Here is a 20,375-nt window from a genome sequence, read left to right as displayed (position 1 = left end):
GAGATTCAGTGGTTAAAATCCACTTTCGGTTGAAGATTTCTTTTTGTATTTTTGCGTTTTTGCAAGTTACATCTGCTCTGAGGAACATTGGAAACACTGGGAACATAGTTGTGATTTCCCTGGGGTGCAACGAGGTGGCATGACAATGCCAACCTTTGCAAGTTATGTGTGAGTCGATGTACTTGTTCCTGTCTTGCATGCTTGAAGTAATTGTATCCGTACGAGTCCTTCCAGCACTCATAAACGTACCGATTCTATGAACGGAGAAACTCGCACGCACTCTTACCCCAACGGGTTGCTCCCTTATACACCCACATGCCCGGCGCGTTCCCCGTCTTCAATCCCTCAATGGCATCAGCAACCTGAGGTCCGAGACCCTCCTCCTTGATCTCTTCCAATGGGGTAAGGTAAGTTTTGAAGGAGAACATTATAGCGCCAGTCTTGGGAAGTCTCGTCAAAGTTTGAAGCTCTTGTCTGAGTCGCGTCTTGGAAAAGGTCAGTTCTTGCACGTCGTGAATGTGGTACATGGCAGCCAACCTTGCTGATGTCAATGTCCTCGTCCTCCTTCGGCTTGTCGCCGTCGTAGATATGTAACCCGCTAGGGCTGAATAGACGCTCATTTGTCGAAATTGACCACTATGCTTGCTCGTTAGTAAAGGACATCGGAAGCTCGCCGAACTGACGACTTACGTTCATTCTCTTTGCGCTCTTGCCAACTTGTAGCCGGCTGAAGAAACGTTCCATGCTCGCACCAATCTTGTCGTATGAAGGCACTTCCGTGTGGATTTCCTTCAGCAGCTTCCCTAACTTTTCAGAAGGATCGAAACCCGCCGGATGGCAGCAGACGAATGCCACTGAGCGATGACCATCCGGAGTCTCAACCAGGAGAAAGATGTCGTCTTCCACAGTCTCTCCGAGGAGTTGCAGCGCAACGTTTGGATCCTCTGGTGGCGTCAAAGGTAGTGAAACATTGGTAACCTTGTTATGGAAAGTACAACCCTCATCGATCACGGAAAACATGGTTGGGTACCGCGCTGGCAGGTATTCTGCAAGAAGATACGTCCATACTTCATGGATGGCGGGGATACCTTCAGGTACGGCACCCAGTACTGTAGATGTGTGTTGTTTAATTGTCTCGCGACGTTCGGTTACACGATCCAGGTAGTTGCTGTCCATTATAATCAGTTCCTCTGGTGAGCTTGCTTGAATGGCTACGGAAGACGTAGGTTAGTACCCTGCCGTGCATCATTGATATACTCTATGACCAAACTTACCCATGGTAATGTGATAGACCGGCTTAAATGGTCGGTATTTGGTTGGCATGTTTTCTTGCCAGTTGAAGTCCTTCACAGGCTCAATGGCAGACTTGTGATCAGGCTTTTCAAGGAGATCCGTCTTGTAAGGCCGCTACTTACTTTCTGTTAGAGAGTTCGGAAGCCTAGGATAGAGATTACTTGAATACCTTGGCATCGTTGTGACCTCTCCATCGCCATGTGAGGAACACGGCCATGGCAAATGTCAAAGCCACGACTATAAAAATGGACATGATGAAAGCAAAAGACCATAAACAAATGCGGGACGAATATTTAATCTGGGAAATCGTGTCGTTCTGATAAAGAAGTATGGTAGAATGAAGTTGTTGCCGACGTGACTCATGTTGTCGAAACGGGAGCGAGACTAAGGTAAGTATCCCATATATAAATATATATCTTGATCGCGGTCAAAATAGAGCGTTATCGGCCCAGCCAGTTATACTACATGCCGCAGCTCCGCAAGATACTAGTTTCCTTATCAAGTCATGCCATTTGGGAGGATGCGACCTGGGGTCAACTTGCCAAATGTGGATGGTCAAATGAGACCACCAACAGCTGAATGGCTGGAAAAACTTGGGAAGATAGGCATTGGTCAAGTGCAAACCCCGAACAATTCAAAGGCACAGCACAGCAGGCTTGTATTCGCTAACGATACCTGTAACGGTTTCAAAACTGGAGAGGGCGTCCTTCTTCACCCCCCACGGTAGATCTAATCCGCGGGGTAGTTGGTCATGGCGCCTATGATTCCCCGCACGCCACGCTGCCAAACACCAGTGGTGACCTATTTTGAGTCTGGATGTGCCTCCTGCTGAACAGCTGTCTTGAAACTAACGAGAGGCTAATACGTAATGAAAGCTTGCTGTCGCCTGTCACGTAGTCATGCCTCTGGTGGGGATAGACAGCATGTAAAGGCCGTTGCACTTGTTAGGAAGATGATACACTGGGTGGTTATTCAGAGGAAGAAATGATTAAGGAGACATCGATCTAACTGCTTAGGCATACAATATAATAAGGTTCTTGAGCCTACCAGTCATTGCAGAAGCGGCATCTTGAGGGATGTTGATGTGAGGAGACATCATAGTAACTGAGGCAATTCGAAGAGTGGCATTCTGACGATGACGAGCGGAGTAATCTTAAGAGATACTTGATAAAAAAAAAAAAGAAAAAGAAAAAAGGAAGCATCATCCAGAGCCGATTACTTTCATTTTGGGCTCCCATATTGGACGGCGACAAGCTTGCGATATCGCACCCCGAATGACGTTGCTGTCGATAACAGGGAATCAGTCACAGTAACAGATAGTGAAATGCCCCGCCATGGCTGATAAGATAAGAGTCTTCACCCGGAGCTTCCAGACCTGAGACCCACTATTCTCGGTGGAAATTACACTAAGAAGAGAAGAAAAAAAAGAAAAAAAAGAGAAACATTATATAATCAAAAGCTTATCACTCCAGCTACGTAATCACGCAAAGCTCCTTGACTGAGACAACTGGGGTGAGCTCCTCATTCGACTCCACGCGCTCACCATCATCCATGTCGTTGACCACTCACAGTGGCCGAAATCGCGACCGAGGAGCACCGATAGCTACCCCAAAGCTCTGTCTCGGCGACGATGTTTGCGTTCTTGGGTTGAAACGCCGGCCGATTATCCAGCCGGCCCGCCAGTCACCTTCTCTTTCGGGCAAAGGACTCGGCCAACCGACCGCATCCTTTGAGAGATGTGGGCTCGATACTTAGTCTGAGTCGAATCCTATTTCTTTCCAGACCTTCAATTCCTCCCCCTCGTTTTCAACACAATTGACCACCAACTGATGGTCGCCAACATGGACCCGGAGAAGAGCGGTCTTCCGCCTTACAGCGATGCCCCACTGCCCTCGGGCTCGCGGCGCTCGTCGCACCACCATCACCACCACACGCATTCGAAGCGCTGGCTACGACCTAGTCGTAGCATGAAGCTGATCGTATTGTGCCTTGGCTTTATTGCCTTCGCTCAATGGAAGCAGCTCTCATTCTTGCCTTCCAGCAAGCCGTCCAGCAACCTATCGGCTGCCCGCTTGCAGCAGGATCTGGAGACTTGTGCCGCCCTGCGACGCAAGCCTCAGGACCCCATTGGCCTCGGCCGCAAGAAGAATGCACGATACGTCGAGGGCCAGCGTCCGACTCTGATTCGAAATGCCACCGTCTGGGTCGGCGAACCCGCAGAGGGTACCTCTCCTGCAGATGATCGCGCCGGCAAGGGATACTCATGGATCACTGCCGATGTCCTGATCGATTACGGTCTCATTCAAAAGGTTGAGGCTGACATTTCGCTCGACTCCCTTCCCAAGGACACTCAGGTCTATGATGCAAAGGGCCGCCAGCTCACCAGTGGTGTCATCGACATGCACTCCCACGCCGGTGTCGGCGCTCTGCCCGAGCTCAACGGCAACCAGGACGTCAATGAGATGTCCAACGATATTACTCCCTACGTGCGCTCGATCGACGGCCTGAACCCTCTTGATCCCCAGATTCAGGTTATCAAGTCCGGCGGTGTCACCACCTCGCTGGTTCTGCCGGGCTCTGGCAACAACATTGGTGGCGAAGCCTACGTTATCAAGCATGCCGTCGGTAAGCCCGATGGTCGTACTGAGTTCTCTGCTGAGGATATGCTGGCCGACCCTGACCGTAACTGGCGCTACATGAAGATGGCATGCGGAGAGAATGCGAAGCGCGTCTACGGAAAGGTTGGCCACAGCCCCTTCTCTCGCCTCGGCGAAAGCTGGGAGTTCCGTCACGCCTTCGAGCAGGCCGCAAAGCTTGTACGGGAGCAGGATGACTGGTGCGATGCTGCCGACAAGTTCGGTGTTGAGAGCCAGACCCAATACTTGCCTCAAGACCTGAAGTGGGAGAGCCTTAGCGCCGCCTTGCGAGGCCAAGTGCACATTAACACACATTGCTACACTATTCCTGACTTGGAGGCATTTGTTGACCACACCAACGAGTTCAAATTCCCCGTGCGAGCATTCCACCATGCTCACCAAACATATCTTGTTCCCGAGGTACGCCTAAATGACTCTCAAGTTCGTGCTATGGGAGTAACCACTAACGAGAACCACAGATCTTGAAGCGAACCTGGGGAGGCCGCCCGCCTGCCTCTGCTCTATTTGCCGACAACATGTACTACAAGTCAGAGTCGTACGTCGCTTCTGAATACGCCGGCAAGATTCTTTGGGAGAATGGCCTTACCCCTGTCTATGTCAGTGACAACCCTGTCCTGAACGCCCAGCACGTTCTCTTCGAGGCTGCGAAGGCGTACAAGTACGGCCTCCCTTACCACGCAGCTTTGGCCAGTGTCACATCCGCCCCTGCGGAGCTTCTGGGCTTGGGACAGAGAATCGGAAAGATCAAGCCTGGTTTTGATGCAGATATCGCTGTGTGGGACAGTGATCCCCTCAGCGTTGGCGCTGCGCCAGTTCAAGTTTGGATTGACGGAGCCGCTCAGTTCTCTGACCCCTTCGAGCTTGATAAGCCATTGACCGGGCCCATCTCTCCTGAGCCGGAGCTGGCAAACATCACTGAGGAGGCGACCGACTTAAAGGATGTAGTTTTCACTGGAGTTGCCAACGTTTGGCTGTCCGGCGAGGAGAAGTCCTCGAGCGCTGAGCCAGTCAACGTCGTGGTTTCTGATGGTGCCATCAAGTGCATCGGCACTTGCACCGAAGAAGTCGCTGCCGCTAAATCCTCCTCAAAGAAGATCATTAACCTCAAGAATGGCCATATTACCGAATCTTTCACTGCCTTCGGCTCTAGCATTGGCCTCAACGAGATTGACGGCGAAGCTGATACGGACAACGGCCGCAGCTCTGGATTCAGCAGGGGCATTGACGGACTTGCACTGGACAACAAGAAGCTGCACGTTGCACTCCGTTACGGTGTCACCAAGGCCATCTCAGCCCCCAAGTTCTCCGGCCAAGCAACTCACTCTGGAACCAGTGTTGGCTTCAACACTGGTGCCCTGCACGCTTTTGAAAAAGATGCCGTCTGGGGTGAAGATGTTGCGCTCCATCGCACCTTGACACTGGCTGCCAAGAGAGGTGATAACCCATCCATCTCTGGAGCCATTGGCGCACTCCGCCACACCCTTTTGGAAGCAGTTGCGTCCAACGATACTGGCTCGGATCCCTTCTCGGAGGCCGTCTATCTCAAGAAGGTCGTCAACGGAGAGCTGCCGTTGATTCTCACAGTGCATAGCGCTGACACTATCATTGCGATTCTGAGACTCAAGTCGGCCGTGGAGGAGGCTCTGGCTGCCAAGAGTCAGTCTTCAGAATCCCCCAAGCTCCGAGTTGGCATCATCGGAGGCGCGGAATCGCATCTCGTTGCGACCGAGCTGGCGTCCGCTGGTGTTGGTGTCGTTCTTGCACCTTTCCAGTCGTACTCGAACACCTGGGATCAGAGGCGTTCTCTCACTGGTGCACCTTTGACGAATGGCACTGCGATCGACACTCTGCTCGATGCGGGAGTTGTAACGGCGATTGGATTGGAGGAGGATTGGCTGATTCGCGACCTGGGATTGCTTGCGGGTATTGCGTACCAAAACGGAGGCAGCCGGCTGAATGGCAAGAAGGCCTTGGATTTGGTTTCCAGCAACATCTACAAGATTCTTGGTGTCGAAGAGCCGCAGGCCAAGGGCTCTCGCCACTTTGTTGTGCACGAGGGCAGCCCGCTCGAAATTGGCGGAAGAGTGCGTGCTGTCGGCAACGGCCGCGAGACGGTGTCAGTTTTCGTGTAAGCGAACAAGGTGGAAATGATAATAATCAGATGTTGGAAAGGCAACTGTATTAAGAACCGAGATTCCGTTGTTCGGAAGTGGGCTTCCGCGCGCGCGCGCACGTTCGGAACGCCTCTTTGATGTATTCTAAGTAGGCTCCTTCACGAGACCCATAGAATTATTGACCATACGGATACAATGCGTAGAAACGGCAGCCCCATTTGCCGCTGACAGTGCCGGTGCGGCGGTATCTTTTCTGTGGTCCCGCGCGGTTATTACCAATCTGATCCCGGTTGTCACAGATCCGGGGGTATTTCAAACTGACCAATGAGAAGAGCCGATGCGAAGCCTACTGAACGGATGCGGTTGGTATTTGAAGTCCCCCTGCCTCGCTCTCCAGTGATCTTGGAAGTATGGGCCCAATGACAACCAACAAAATTCGAATGACACCAACCTTAACAACTCGCTTTAGAAGTTTACGATTCCCCGGAACTATCCTGGCTTTTGGCAGAAACTCAACTAGACAGAATACATCATCATCATCATCTACCATGACGCGTGCTGCAGTTGTTTGCGTTTCACACGGTGGTGGTAAGCCGGCACCAATCAGGCCCCTGGATTTCTTCTCACTAACAGACACACAGGTCCCATGCCCGTCCTTGGAGACCCCGGCCATGCGTCCATCACAGCTTCATTGAAGAACCGCGTGCCAAAGATTCTCAAACTAAACACCCCAGAGGCCCCCAGGGCTATTGTCGTCGTAACGGCACACTGGTCCGAAGTCAGACCAACCATCTCGTCAGGCGCTAGCCATAACCTTTACTATGACTATGGCGGCTTCCCGCGGGAGGCATACTCACTCAAGTACCCCGCCCCCGGATCGCCAAGTATCGCAGAGGAGGTGAAGACGGCTCTTGAGAAGGAGGGTCTCTCACCAGTCCTCGACTCACAACGAGGTATGTCTTAATGCCTTATGATGGCCTCTCCCTACCCGAGAACCAGGTCAAAGACTAACACGAGACAAAAGGTTGGGACCACGGCGTGTTCATTCCCATGCTCCTCGTCAACCCCGCTGCCAACGTCCCTATCATCCAGCTCTCCGTCCTTGTTTCCGAGGACCCTGAAGAGCACATCCGTATGGGCCGTGCCCTCTCGGCACTACGGGACTCCAATGTCGCCATCTTGGGGTCCGGCTTTGCTTCCCTTCACAACCTGTCCAAGATGCGCTTCCTCTTCATGGGCGACCCTAGCGCCGCTGCAAAGCTGGGCAAGCAGGTCAACGAGTGGAACAAGGAGCTCACAGACGCCACCGTCAAGGAGAAGTGGGAGGACAGGAAAGCGGCGCTGTCAGGCTGGAGGAAATTCAGCCACAGCTATGACATGCACCCGCGTGGCGGCGGCGAGCACTTTATGCCGCTGTTAGTGTGCGCCGGCGCTGCCAACGACGAGGTTGCCAGGGTCTACAAGGACGATTTCCTGGGTCTCGACATCAACACCTACTACTGGGGAGATGTACGTGTTTGATTAATCTAACTAGTAGCCCCCGAAGCTCGTCTATATAATGTCCTTTCCTAAGCGCCGGCTCCTGTCCGCACTCATTTCAAGCGGGATTACACATTTTTCCAGTTTTAATTTTTTTCTTTCCCAGTAGGAGACAATACAGAGAGATCATACCCTTGCGTGCGCCCCGTATCTCGTACTCGTAATACATCGATTCGTATCATCGCATCATGATTCTCCATGTGTCCAAAAAAATTATGAGAACACCGACGCCGAATGCTGATGGGAAATCCAGTTCTCCAAACCCATCAATCGCCGAATATCCTCACAAAAAAAAAAAAAGCGCATCTTTCATAGCCTCATTTTGAAAACGCAAAAAAGAAAATACAAAGCTGGCGTGTCACATTAATCTGTTAAAACATTCGGAATAGGGGGGAAAATAAAGTGGTCATTGGTAGCCTCCAATGCCCATGGCGTTGACGACGTGCGAGTCTTTCACGACCCAGCCGGTTTGCACGTATTTGGTGAGCCAGCTGACTTCACGTCCGCGGTGGCCGTCGCAGTCGCGGCAGCCCTTCCGCACCATTTCGAGGCCCATGACGCCATCCATTACGCCGTTTTTGCCGCCGACGGTGGCTCCCAGGCCCGTCCAGCTGAGGCGGCGGTTGTCCTTTCGAGTTCGTTTTGTTTGTGCGTGGTTGGCCATGGCGGCCAGCTCGCGCCTCTCGGCAACATCACGGTCAATGACCATGACGTAGTCGAGAAGGCTACTGGGCGCCGAGGGCGATGATGGGTCCGGGAACAGTGCAGAGAGGTAGTCCGTCAGCAACATGACCGGGCGCGGGTCGGGAATCCAGTGGCCTGAAGGTTGGGGGATCTGGTTGTGGATGATGTAGACGCCGCCGCAGAAACGACCGTCGAACTTCTTGTTCACCGCACGCAGGACGCCCATCTGCGCAAAGGGGTCGTTGGCGTACGCGAAGTGCTCGATGTGCGGCCCGCGCTCGTCGACGACGGCTTCTTCGAAGCGGGATTTGCGGCTCTCACCCAGCGGGACGACAAATTCCGGCGCGGCTGCGCCAAAGGTGTATATCTCGAGCTTGTTGAGTTTCTCGGGGTGAATATCGGCGCAGAGACGGGCGAGAACCTGTGCCATGGGGATGGTGCCGTTGTTGTGGGCTAGAACGGCGACCCGGATCACGGCGGTGTCGAGGAGGGCGGTGCGGAGCTCGGAGTAGAGGGTACGCGAGGCTTGGGTTTGGAAGGGGAAGCAGCGTTGGATCGCGAGGAGGAGCATGTCGAAGGGGAGGCCGTACGTGGCCATTTGGATTCCGCTGAAGGACTTTCCAAAGAGCCTTGCGAGTCGGGGGAGGGTGCATTGTGTGAGGTGGGTGGAACTATAAACACTGTTGTTAGCAATGTCCGGGTCTCGGAGCAAACTGGAGAAACACTCACCTGGTTCCCATGCCACCGATGAAGATCCATTTCTCCTCGTTTTCCTCTGGCTGTGGGGTGTTATTGCCAAACTCGTCGCAGCTTGCCATGATATCACTCCCGTTCATCAACCAGCTCAGACCCAGGACCAAGCTCATTGACGTTCCCAGCCATGCTACAAATAGGATGCCAGGCAAGACGATGAATAAAGGTAGGGCAAGAGTGATCACAGCCACTTCGACAATTGCAAGACTGAGCTGAACGATAATATCCTTCAGGTGGTTTTTCGACAAATGTGTGCGGTGGTTGGTGATGTGTGTCCTTAGTGAGGACATCAGTCCCGGCATCATCCGCCACATCTCCCGCAAGTCATCATGGAGCAGCGAAAGCATCGGCTTCTGAGCCAGTGGTACCGTACCGCAAGCTCCGTCGATCAACGGCGGGATGTATGTGACTGATGGGCCATAGTTCTTTATCGGACCACACAAACTTGATCTCGGCGAACTTCGTGGTGAGCTTCGAGGGGACTGGGAGGAACGAGGAGATGTGATGGGCGACTGGTGAGATGGCGACCTCGCGAGCCAAGGCATGCTAGGCGAGGCTGTCGGTGACCTTTTTGCTGCGATGGACGGCATCGAGACCAAGACCTCCCGAAGGAGGATTTGCTGTTGGTGAAAATAATGTAGGGTTAGGGTATTCTGGAGAGCAGAACGAAGCTCAGATGTAGCTACCTAGCTAACCACGGGGTAAATAGGCCGAGTATTCGGAAAGCGGAGAGCAAGGGGTTCAGCCAGAGCAGATAGGTAACGTTCGTTAAAGACTTGGTGTGCAGCTGGGTTCTTTAAACCTCAGTTGCGTTGTTGTTATTGATTTCTCGTCGTTCTCGCCCTCCCTTATCATTCCTGCCGCTCGGGCAATCTTGTTGCAGACACCGGCGCGGAGCGCTTGTGTGGTGGCGCATTCCACACCCAAATCCGCCCCGTGCCTTGACCGTCTTGAGTGCGACCTATTGGGAAACGTAGTGAGGAGTGAGAAATTGGTTTAGGAAGTTTGTTTTGGCATTTATTCGGTTTGTTTATTTTCTCAACGCCCCCGTTGCTCTGGAGGCAAGGCTCCATCATCATTGTGTTGAGGAAGTTCTCGTCAGTCGTTTCCCGCCTCCGCGAGTGACGCTCAATGCCAATGTCTTAACAAGATACCCCTAGTGCTCAAATAAGAGAGCTGCAACCCGCAACCCATTGAGCTAGTCTTACCGTACCTTGCAGCCGGCAACGACCCTGCAGCGAACCATTGGTTTGCTCATGACCCCAACCTTTGGGAGCGAGGAAAGACCGGATGGCATGAATGGCATTGACCATCCCGGCTCCGCCGGTCCTGGACCCGAGTTGATTCCGCTGCAGCTAAGTTGGACTTTTGCTGCCTGCGCATCTTGGGACGGGCCCCCCAAGCAACAACAGCCCTAAATGTTGATGCGCATCTGGGCAGAATTCTGGTTCTTTTCTCACATTGGTCCAGTTCTTTGTGAGAAGCCGCAGAGTGGCCAGCGCCTCTTTCAAGACCTAGAATTACGCTAGATCTGGTGGTATTTTCGTCCAAAGTTTGTGCGGGGGGGATCTTTGCATGTGAAGCTCTGACGTATCCTTGTCCGTGCTCGCGTCCTTTCCTCTGCATGGGAGCACATTTTTGTAGAAGCACCAGTCCGACCTCCCTTAGGGGCCGTGAGATCTTGTGCGGCTCCAGATCAGCGCATTTCGCCCGTCCAGTGGAGGGTAGGATGGAAAAACGTGGGAAGAAGAGAACTCAATACGCGCCAGGCGAATGTCGAGGATAGGTGGATCGGAATTCGAAAGACATCTGCATTGGGCCTGGGGGGCGTTTTTGTTCGGTAGAGTATCCGCGGGTTGGGAATGCGAGACCAACTCTAAATACACAAAAATGCCCAGCAACGCGTGCCAATGCAAAAAAAGCCGAGGGAACAGTTGCGCGCATTCCGCGGCTTATCTCGACATTGCAAGCAGTCTTACACCTGAACAAAGAGCCTCGTCTTGGAGCTGTCTTGAACCCTAGCGATAGTTTAGGCCTTCGTTTCTAGCTCGGTTTGCCGCACCAATTGCCCAAGATCAAACAGGAGGCGTTCTCGTCTCCCGTCCTGGGAACCTACATTTCTCGGGCGCGTATTCCTCGAAGTTAAGCTATGATCACGAAGCACAGACCGCACGTGGAGACTGGCGATGGATTTCCCGTTTGCCGTCCCTTGAACTATGAAACTTTTCCGTCAGCGGCTTATGTGTGCAACCTTGAATACCGAATTTGCTCAAATGGGGGTTTACCCATCTCGAAACTGAGTATAGCGTGTATCAGGCTGCGACTGATTGTCTGGGCGAACAAGATGCGGGCTAAGAGCTCATCTGTAAAGGAGAGCTTTCTCCGCCGCCACTTCTAGCCTCGTGGGAAACATGCCAGTTGATAATGATCCGGGCAAGAAGTCAACAAACATGCGCCACCAAAAGCCACAAACCATAACGGCTGCCAATGATTCCCAGGGCCCAGAACTATGGTGGGAAAGAGTATCGATGATCCTAACACCACTTCTGTCCAAGGCAGTAACGATTTCCCTTCATCCCGTGACAAGGAGATTCATATGCTTTGCATTACTGGAATTTGGCGCGAGAAAACTCAGTTAATGTCTATCGCGTACCGAACTCTCGGTACCTAGTAAACAAGAAATCCAAGACGCAGCCCTTCAATTAAGGAGGCGGCATGTCCGAATGCCTGCCTGAAATAGGGCCACTCAAGTTACGTGCCAAGTATGGGGTAAAGAGTTAAAACGCGGTTGTTACAACGCTTTCTTCACAACTGGGTTCATTAAAGATAGTCTCAATTGTGAATTCTCCGGTATAAATTTAAGAGCATGATATCTCTCCTTGACTTTTTGTCGCTCGAATACAAGTGCCATTGATGAAGGCCTCACTTTCCAGATACTTTGGTGACCTTTAGGTTCCAAAGTTGAAGGTTATATCTGTCGCCTGAATATATTGCAGCTCACTCTTAAGCAGGACCCTGCGTTTTTTTAATGGGAGCAAATCAAACGAGTCGTATTGTATTTATCTCTAGGTGAGACTCTCAATTGTAGAAGGCTTAGGTGCTGCACTCATTGACTTGGGCGTTGATGACGTCAACAGTTCCAGTGTAACTTCGATATTATCAAATACTGCTGCAAGAAGTGACTTTCGAAGCTTATTCCCCATCTACTGTCAAATTCCCACTTCCTCACCATGGCCTAGAACGAATTTCTTGTCGAGTATGGGGTCGCTAGGCTGAGAGACTAAGTCAATGACGGAATACTTACTCAACTCTTCAGTGAGAGCCAGGAGCCGAATCCGCTTCGAATGCTCCCACACACTTGTAGATCAGCAGTGGCCTGTTACTTCTCTACCTAAATCTCACGTGTTTTGAGTTTGTTTTCGGCTGTAATCTGACCGCTTCGTCGAACCAAGCTATCAGCCAACACCCTCACACGTGGCTGCCAATGACACAGAGCCAACCATGTGGTTCATCCCAACACCGAACTTTTAATTTTCGCATGATCATGTCCGCAATGGTATTTTCTCACATGCATGATGCAACATAAAAAAGGTTGGGCCAATTGTGGCCAGGTAATGACATGACACTGTATCTCATCCATTGGTCCCCTCATTCATGACATCAACGACTCCAAAAGTACCTGTTCGTCATTGAGAGCCGCTTTAAACGCCTCAGCCGAGCAGAGAAACTTTTATCTCACAGCTAGGGCTGCCCTGTCACATACATATTAATATTGATCTACGTGCTGTTTCAATATTCTGACAGCTATCTTGACTCTGGTCTAAATCCCCCTTGCTTGAGATATCCGGGATCAACAGGCACAATGTCTGGCTCTGATACAACAAAGTTGCCCCTCGACAGTGGGCCGGCATACGGATTAGGTCATGCAGAGAGAAGTGGCGCGGAAAGTCCCATGCTCCATGGTCTAGACGGACTGACGTTGTATGAAAAGAAATGCGTCCTCATCAACCGCGAGATCGATACTCAAGGCATGGGAAAGTACCAATGGTACATATGGGCTTTGTGCGGCTTCGGATACATGCTCGATCTTCTTTGGGCGCAGGCATTCGGCCTCGTCCTCAGCCCTCTGCAGCAGGAGATGGGCTTTGGTGACGGTGCATCGGGCAACATCGCGACTAGCTTCAATGCCGGATTGACGGCCGGGGCGTTTGTTTGGGGCTTTTTAGCAGACATCATTGGTAAGTGATGTTCATTTTCAGCGCTAGGTCCTTGTTTTGAATATCATTCCTGTGGTTGGCGTAATTGACGTCAATCAGGTCGTACCTGGGCTTTCAACTTGACTTGCCTTATCGCCTCAATATTCGGACTTTGTCTCGGTGCCTCGAATAATTACAACACCTTCCTCGTGCTCACGGCCTTTGTGGGTGTCGGTGTGGGCGGCAACATCCCTATCGACACTACGATTACTCTGGAGTTTATCCCACAAGTAAGCAGGCCTGATTTGTCTTTACTGTTCTTGATAATCCTGACTCCTAAGCAGAACAGACGCTTCCTTCTTGCTTGCCTGTCCATCTTTCAACCTATCGGCGTAGTCGTATGCAGTGCCATCGCCTTTGGCTTCATTCCTGTTTACTCATGCTCGCCAAACTTTTCCGAGGATGAGCCGCTGCCATCATGCAACACCGCCGAACCTGGAGTGGAGTGTTGTGCGCGCGCTGACAACATGGGATGGAGATACCTACTCTTCACACTCGGCGCAATCACACTTTTCGTCTTTATCCTCCGCTTCTTCGTCTTCAAATTCCAAGAAACGCCAAAGTATCTCATTTACCGTGGACATGACGCCAGAGCCATCGAGACCCTTCAGCACATGGCCAAGGTCAACAAGAAGCATTGTGGCCTCACTCTAGAGATGTTCGAGTCTCTAACAAGTGACGAGCATGAAGGCTCCGTGAGCAGCGCACTCAGCGCGACGCCTGCGCTTGGCGGCGGAGCAAGGCAGCAGAACATGAAGTGGACAGCAAAGGCGAAAATGGAGCTCGGCCGGTACAAGATGCTCTTTGACGGCTTTCAGATGACTCGTCTAACGATCCTGGTCTGGCTGACGTACATTATGGACTTTTGGGGATTCACCGTCGCGGGTAAGTGTTTTGCACTCACCAAAAAAGAGAACTGGTTACTGATCACTTCGTTTAGGCCATTACTTGCCGCGAATTTTAGCTCTCAAGAACGGCTCCCAGTCGGTGAGCCTTTCGGCCACCTATGCCGCGTACATTTACACGTATGCGCCAGGCGTCATCGGTGTGCTGCTCGGCGCACTGATGTATCACATCCCGGCAATTGGACGGAAGTGGACGATGGTGTTGTCCGCCGCGCTCATGGGCACGTCGATTATTCTCTTCTCGACAGTAGATACGAGGGCCAAGAACGAAGGGTTGTTCGCGATGGAGTACTTTTTCCAGTCCATGTTCAACGCCGTTCTCTATGGATGGACTCCCGAAGCGTTCCCGGCACCAGTCCGCGGCACGGCGTGCGGCGTTGCGGGTTTCTGGGGCCGATTGTTCGGCATCGTCAGTCCTCTCATTGCGCAGCACTTATACGGCCGGACAGATGGCTCAGGAGACGGAGACGTCAACAGTGTGCTGTATCTCGCTGGCGGCGTCATGCTGGGTTGTGTTATCAGTACGGCGCTGTTACCGAACGAAATGATGGAGACGAAGGATGAGCGCTCCCTGACCAATGCTTCCACTGAGGAGACCAGGTGGCAGGAAACTCAAAACTTTAACCAGCGAAAGAGCCAGGATGTTCAGGGTACACTCAGGTGATAGAATCAAGCTATGGGTATTCTCATTTCTCTTGGTATTGATAAATTCTGTTCGTCGGTTCCAATCATTGTGCCGAAAAGGCCCTCTTTTCCGGCTTGGTATTGTTTTTTGCAATGTCGAGGATAGATAACCACATGTTAGGAGGTCCCTATAAGCGCAATATATTGACTGAGCGGAAACGGTCTTGGCGATTCAATATATCGCACGCGCCAGCCCGATCCACTCACCACAGCTAATACATGCGTGTTGACTCAATATCCTTTCCATATTACTTAGTGCGGATCCTCATTGCGACATCAACCTAGCCCGATTCGACGACAAGCATCAACCTGTGACGGGAGTTGCTACTTTAATATCTGCTGACGAACAAGGAGCATGACGACCCAGGTAACCATCTCAGAGCAACGCAAAGCTTTTTTTCAATTGACTGGATTTTATATGCGCCCTTTTTGGGAAGTAGATTCCGCCTATCAATACCACTTACTGGGATAAACGTATATGCGATGCTTGCTCCAACAATATGGAAACGTTTCGACTTTCTAAAACTAGAAGTTCAGGAGGACATCCAAATCACACTTGAGGGCGGCAAGTCACGTTTGATAATCACACACGTTTGATGATCACACACAAATGATTGGAACGCTGAAAAATCATGGTATATGCAGGCTTAATGCTATACAAGGTACTATGTACAGGAATGCAGAATTTTGAGGCCGAGTCCAAAAGAAGTGCGAACTCGAGCCTCGGGAACCGTGCACCGGGCAGGAAGCAGGAAGCCTGGATTCGCACATCTGGTGTCTTTGGTGTAAAAAAATATGAACAACTCCCATCCACACACAGCTCTCATGAGACCATCATAAGGACTTCAGAAACCGTGTACTCTAATGTGTGTCTTTTGACTAACTCGTCTCCCTCCCATCGCACCGCTCTGAGCGTCAAGAAAAGACGCTTAGTGAGCAGAGCGGCGAGCCTTGCGGGCAGCGCGGCGGCGCTTGCAGGTAGAGCCGGGGGTCTTGGTAGGGGTGGCAATGGGAGCGGCAGCAGCGCTGGAGCTGGCGGCAGCGGGAGCAGAGGGGGCGGCAGCGGGAGAGCTGACGACGGGGGCAGCAGAGCTGACCTGGGTGGCGAGGGTGGTAGGGGCGGCAGCAGCAGAGGAGGCGGCGGGAGCCTTGGTGGTGGTGGGGGGAGCGGGGGAAGAGCCGCTGCCGGAGCCAGCACCGCCGGTCCAGACCTCAGGGCCGGGGGCCTTGTAGGCGGTGGCGTCGTCGTTGTAGAGGTTGAAGTGGATGCCCTTGTCGGAGTACTTGTAGCCACCGATGAAGTCGAAGTTCTGGGGGGGAACGTCGGAGCCACCGCCGGTGACCTCGATCTGGATGCAAGAGGGGTAGAACTGGGCACCGCGGGCAGGGTTGACATCGTAGGTGGTGTCGGACTCGTGGTGGGCGATGATCTCGTGGCGGACGAGGTACTTGCCCTCCTTCAGGGAGGAGGGGATGGTGACACCCTGGGACTTGCCGGTGGTCTTGAGAACATCGACGGGCCACTTGCCGTTGGCGTACTTCTCCTCACCGATCTTGGTCCAGATGGCGCCGGAGCCATCACCCTCAGTGTAGGGGGCAATGTAGGTGACGAGAGGACCCTTGTGGGAGCCGTCGATGATGTCGTCGTTGCGGTTGTCGTGGTACCACTCGAAGACGAGGTCCTTGCCGGCGGCGATGGTGGCGAACTCGTCCTTGGCGGTGGCACCGGCGGTGTTGCAGACAATGTCGGACTTGGTGATGTCCTTGACGGGGCTGTTGCTGGGGGGGCTACGGATGTAAGAGTCCTTGCCGGCCTTGTCACCGGAGCCCTTGACCTCCTTGCCGTCAACCCAGACACCGTAGACACGGGCGTGGGCAGCGACCTGGCCGGTCAGGACAGCAAGAGCAGCAGCAGTGTAAGAGAAGCGCATTTTGGCGGTTTTTTGGATAAGTCTCAAAAAAGAGGATAAGAGTAGTTTGGGAGTTTGAAGAAGTGAAAGTGCGTTTTGCAAGGTTGTGCTTAGTGAGCGTGGATGAACGTCTAGTTCGAAATGAGTGTATGGCACAGCCAACAAGAGAGAGACCTGAGTACAAGGAATGAGAGAATGACACCAGTTGTGATGATGGGGAAAAAAGAGAGAGAAGGGGAAATGCGTAGACGTGTGTGGGATGGAGCAACTTTATAACAAAGGCATATCTGCAGTTTTGCAGGTTGCGTATGTGTGCGTGTGAATGGATCCTCTTTCCAATCTTGGGTACATCTCCTAAAGCCCATTTCCCATCTCAGCACCCGTCTCTCCCATCTATCGTGCGCCCAATCTCGAATCATCTATGCCCATCTCCGGTGGTAGCCCCATCTCACCGCACTAAACAGCCATGAGCAACCAATCTGGAAGGCCCATCTGGAGTCCTCATCGCGCGGCTAGAGCTGGCGATTCCGTCAGTAGCTAGGATACCAGGGGGGGCAACTGGGGCAACTGATATCCCTGAGGGTTGAACAGCATATCCAGCGACTCCAGTTCGCAGTAAAGTGCCAAGATGGACTCGCGGAGGGGCATGGGGGTCCCCCCTGTATAGGAAGGCCGTGAGGGCGGTGATGGAGACTTTCGTCTCATCTGCTTCCCCTGCCAAGGCTGCAAGAAGCTGCAAAACGTAGGGAAGGAGATGAGGCTGATGGAGCCATGTGGTGGGCTAACAGCCTTTGACGTCTGTCATATCCCTGTCAATCGGCGGCAACCGAGAGGTGGTCATTAATGAAGCCGTTGCGACTAGAGTGAGGGTGCGGATATGAAACATGCAAACAAGGGGATAGTGGAGTGCGGCGAAGCCCCCTGCAGCGGCGCGGCTAACCCAAACAACCTTCTTGGGCCTCGGGTTCCCTGGGGTTCCAGCAAGTCAGAGTTGAAAGATTGCTCAAGGATATGATGGACGGTGACCCACCGCCCCCTTGTTGCCAACCAGGATAGAACCTTGAGGGGAATCCCAAGGGCAACTTTGCATTTGAGGGAAACATGTTGGCACCAGGGAGTGAAGAAAAAGCACTACGCTGGTTGGTGGCCACCCCGTCAACAAACCTGTCAAGTTGGTGGCATTCTTTGGGGGAAAATACAAGAGAAGGAAGCATATAATCGCCCAGTTTCAGGTTGTCAATGCACGGTGCAACGCTAACATCGGTCGTCACCAGTCAGCCAGACCAGGGTCCAGGTCAGATCATGGCCTTGGTGATGGGGTCGGTAATGGGTTGACAAGCTTACTCTTAGGGCCCCAAGAGTCTATCTTTATCGCCAACTGATGTCGACTGACTCCTCACTCAAGTGCAACGTCTGTATGTAATGGCGCGTTTCGCCCGTCTGTTGGCGTATCCGAATTCTCTCCTCGAATCGGGTGTCTTCTGGCTGCCTGCAGTGGCGGCGAACCGTGATGACGAGCTTTCGTCCTTTTCCTTCTTCTTCTCCTTTCCTTGTCGTGTACTACGTAGACAGGGGAGGGGTAAAAAGGGGAAGGCAAATGAACGAGGCGAAATTGATGCGCGAAAATTGCGTCGGGGCCGGGACCCGGGCTGTGTGCGGGCAAACGTTAATCATCAACGATCGGTCCTGGGAAGCTGGCGGGGCCATTTACTGGCCTGGGATGAACGATCTGACCCGTGAGCCTACAGATGAGATTGATGAGTCTTCCCGTGGTTCAGACGGTCCCGGCTGCCCGTTCACCATTCATGCCGTGTCCGGCTTCTGGCCTGCACTCACAGGTTGACTCAGGGGGCTCGGCCGAAATGAGAATATTCCTCAAAGAGGTTGAGCCCCCCTCAAAAGAGGATGGGGCTCAGAGTGGTAAGGGAAAAAAAAAAGTTCCTCGACAGCCTCACGGTATCCGTAATAACAACGCGTTGTGATGGTGGTGGTCGTCCCACGATCGCGTGTTGCATGATCTTCATCTTAGTCGCATCCAGATTACACCACCCATTCTGGATCGCATCTCATTTGCTCGCTACCACAGAAGCGAAGAGCGGTACGGTAGCAGTCTGTATGTCTGCGACAATGGCTGGCGACGGCCTGACCGGCCAAGCAGAGTCAGTGAGCCGAATCCTTCGCTCTCATCGGAATGCAGGCGAGGAGATGTGGTGTGGGGAAACAAAGGGTGGATGTATGAGTGTTCTTCTGAACCAGGCGCTAGAATAGGGGACGGAATCTCGAAGAAGGAATAAGTTAGGCCTAGGCTCACGGAAGGATGAACTACCTTAGACAAGCGAGCAAAAACCAGTAAAATACAAAATAAAATAAACAAGCAAGCACTTTGCTCGCTAAAGCGGTGGACCACGTAAAAATCAGCTTGGCTTCGGGGGCTTCTGGGGGGGTCCATTTGGAAAGCTCATTTCGCAAGAACCTGGCAGACCCAGCATCCATCCGCAGATCCGATGTGAAGATGCTTGCTTAGGCGCTGAAGGGGGGTCCTATTGTTGCTGAGTGAATCAAGGAATCAGGGCATATTTTGGGGGTGCAATTTCAGCGTCCCGTCCACCGCTCTGCAGGCGGCGGTGAGAATAGCTAGCAGAGGCAACCGTAGCTGCTAGGGTTTCGCATCTCTAATCTTAGTGGACTGGGTGGACGAGTGCTGGCGCCCGAGTTTTCCGCAGGCCAGTACCGGATAGTGATAGACGAATACGAAATTCGTTAAGGGAGGTGGAAAACCGCTACTTTGTATCCGGAAGCGCTGCCGCTTCGTAACCGCTCTCCCGCGCATTGCATTAGAATGATGAATGTGTTGGAAGTGAGCGATGTGCACATTTCCATCATGAGTCGTTGAAGCACGCTACAGACTACATCATGGCGAGACATAGGCGCCCGAGGTTGAGGTTTGGGTGTGAGACAACTGGGGGCCTGACAGCGCTGCTCGATTTGAAACTGTGCTAGATAAGCGATGGCTCGGCCCTTGGAAAAAAAAGAAAAAAAAAAAGCAACTTTGTCTCTCTCTCACGCCCTCGGTACCTTTCCCGTAGATGCTCTCCACTGTTCGGGCCTAGGTGCCGTGCCAAGCAGGATGTACTGGAGTCTGGAGTTTCCACTGGATTATCTCAGTAATGGTGAATGTGCCCCCTAAGTACTCCGTATTTTAGCAGAGAAACCCTGTTGATTGGAAAAAGGCGTTGGCAGGACTTGACAGGGCCAAGGTGGACGTTGAAAAAAAGTTGGACACGATCGGATTAAACACTATATCGATATGCAAAAGAGAGGATCAAACAAAAAAGACCACCAATCCATATTTTTTATCTTTACTTTAATTATAAAGTTATAGTTTCTCAGAAACTCTATTGCGTGTAGAGTGCGACTGTCGGCTATATCGGCCTGGTCGGCACTTTTAACCGGCCTTTCCACCGTCACAGCACCTGTTTATTTTGCGCTGCAACGCTGCGGCAGCCAGTTGGTCAATCATAACAGCGGATCTTAAGGAAGGAAAAGCCCGCCGTATCATGTCTTTGTACCGCCTGTAAGG

General features: G+C 52.3%; 6 protein-coding genes across 6 annotated transcripts; 3 read left to right on the top strand and 3 right to left on the bottom strand.

The window, feature by feature from the left end:
• Positions 1-254: 254 nt before the first annotated feature.
• On the bottom strand, positions 255-1,323 carry CTRU02_204910 (uncharacterized protein; the record flags this gene model as incomplete). The annotated part of the gene is made up of 4 exons (XM_070204451.1): positions 255-485; positions 538-636; positions 691-1,211; positions 1,263-1,323. 4 exons carry the CDS (start codon positions 1,321-1,323, stop codon positions 255-257), a joined length of 912 nt encoding a protein of 303 aa, XP_070061555.1.
• Positions 1,324-3,122: 1,799 nt separating this feature from the next.
• CTRU02_204909 (carbohydrate esterase family 9 protein) lies at positions 3,123-6,082 on the top strand (the record flags this gene model as incomplete). Its single annotated transcript, XM_036732266.1, has 2 exons — positions 3,123-4,349; positions 4,409-6,082. 2 exons carry the CDS (start codon positions 3,123-3,125, stop codon positions 6,080-6,082), a joined length of 2,901 nt encoding a protein of 966 aa, XP_036576042.1.
• Positions 6,083-6,612: 530 nt separating this feature from the next.
• CTRU02_204908 (extradiol dioxygenase domain-containing protein) lies at positions 6,613-7,585 on the top strand (the record flags this gene model as incomplete). The annotated part of the gene is made up of 3 exons (XM_036732267.2): positions 6,613-6,652; positions 6,706-7,017; positions 7,089-7,585. 3 exons carry the CDS (start codon positions 6,613-6,615, stop codon positions 7,583-7,585), a joined length of 849 nt encoding a protein of 282 aa, XP_036576043.2.
• A 424-nt stretch (positions 7,586-8,009) lies between these two features.
• Positions 8,010-9,630, bottom strand: CTRU02_204907 (uncharacterized protein; the record flags this gene model as incomplete). Its single annotated transcript, XM_036732268.1, has 2 exons — positions 8,010-8,958; positions 9,017-9,630. The coding sequence occupies 2 exons, from the start codon at positions 9,628-9,630 to the stop codon at positions 8,010-8,012; spliced, it is 1,563 nt and encodes a 520-aa protein (XP_036576044.1).
• Positions 9,631-12,902: 3,272 nt separating this feature from the next.
• Positions 12,903-14,865, top strand: CTRU02_204906 (membrane transporter; the record flags this gene model as incomplete). The annotated part of the gene is made up of 4 exons (XM_036732269.1): positions 12,903-13,278; positions 13,357-13,526; positions 13,581-14,181; positions 14,237-14,865. 4 exons carry the CDS (start codon positions 12,903-12,905, stop codon positions 14,863-14,865), a joined length of 1,776 nt encoding a protein of 591 aa, XP_036576045.1.
• A 949-nt stretch (positions 14,866-15,814) lies between these two features.
• CTRU02_204905 (Endo-beta-1,4-glucanase D) lies at positions 15,815-16,816 on the bottom strand (the record flags this gene model as incomplete). Its single annotated transcript, XM_036732270.1, has 1 exon — positions 15,815-16,816. The coding sequence occupies one exon, from the start codon at positions 16,814-16,816 to the stop codon at positions 15,815-15,817; it is 1,002 nt and encodes a 333-aa protein (XP_036576046.1).
• Positions 16,817-20,375: the final 3,559 nt, after the last annotated feature.

Source organism: Colletotrichum truncatum (genome assembly GCF_014235925.2).
Source record: "Colletotrichum truncatum strain CMES1059 chromosome Unknown Contig_0003, whole genome shotgun sequence".
Taxonomy (NCBI): domain Eukaryota; kingdom Fungi; phylum Ascomycota; class Sordariomycetes; order Glomerellales; family Glomerellaceae; genus Colletotrichum; species Colletotrichum truncatum.
Note: the sequence above shows the minus strand (reverse complement) of the source record. Positions and strands in the feature narration are given on the sequence as shown.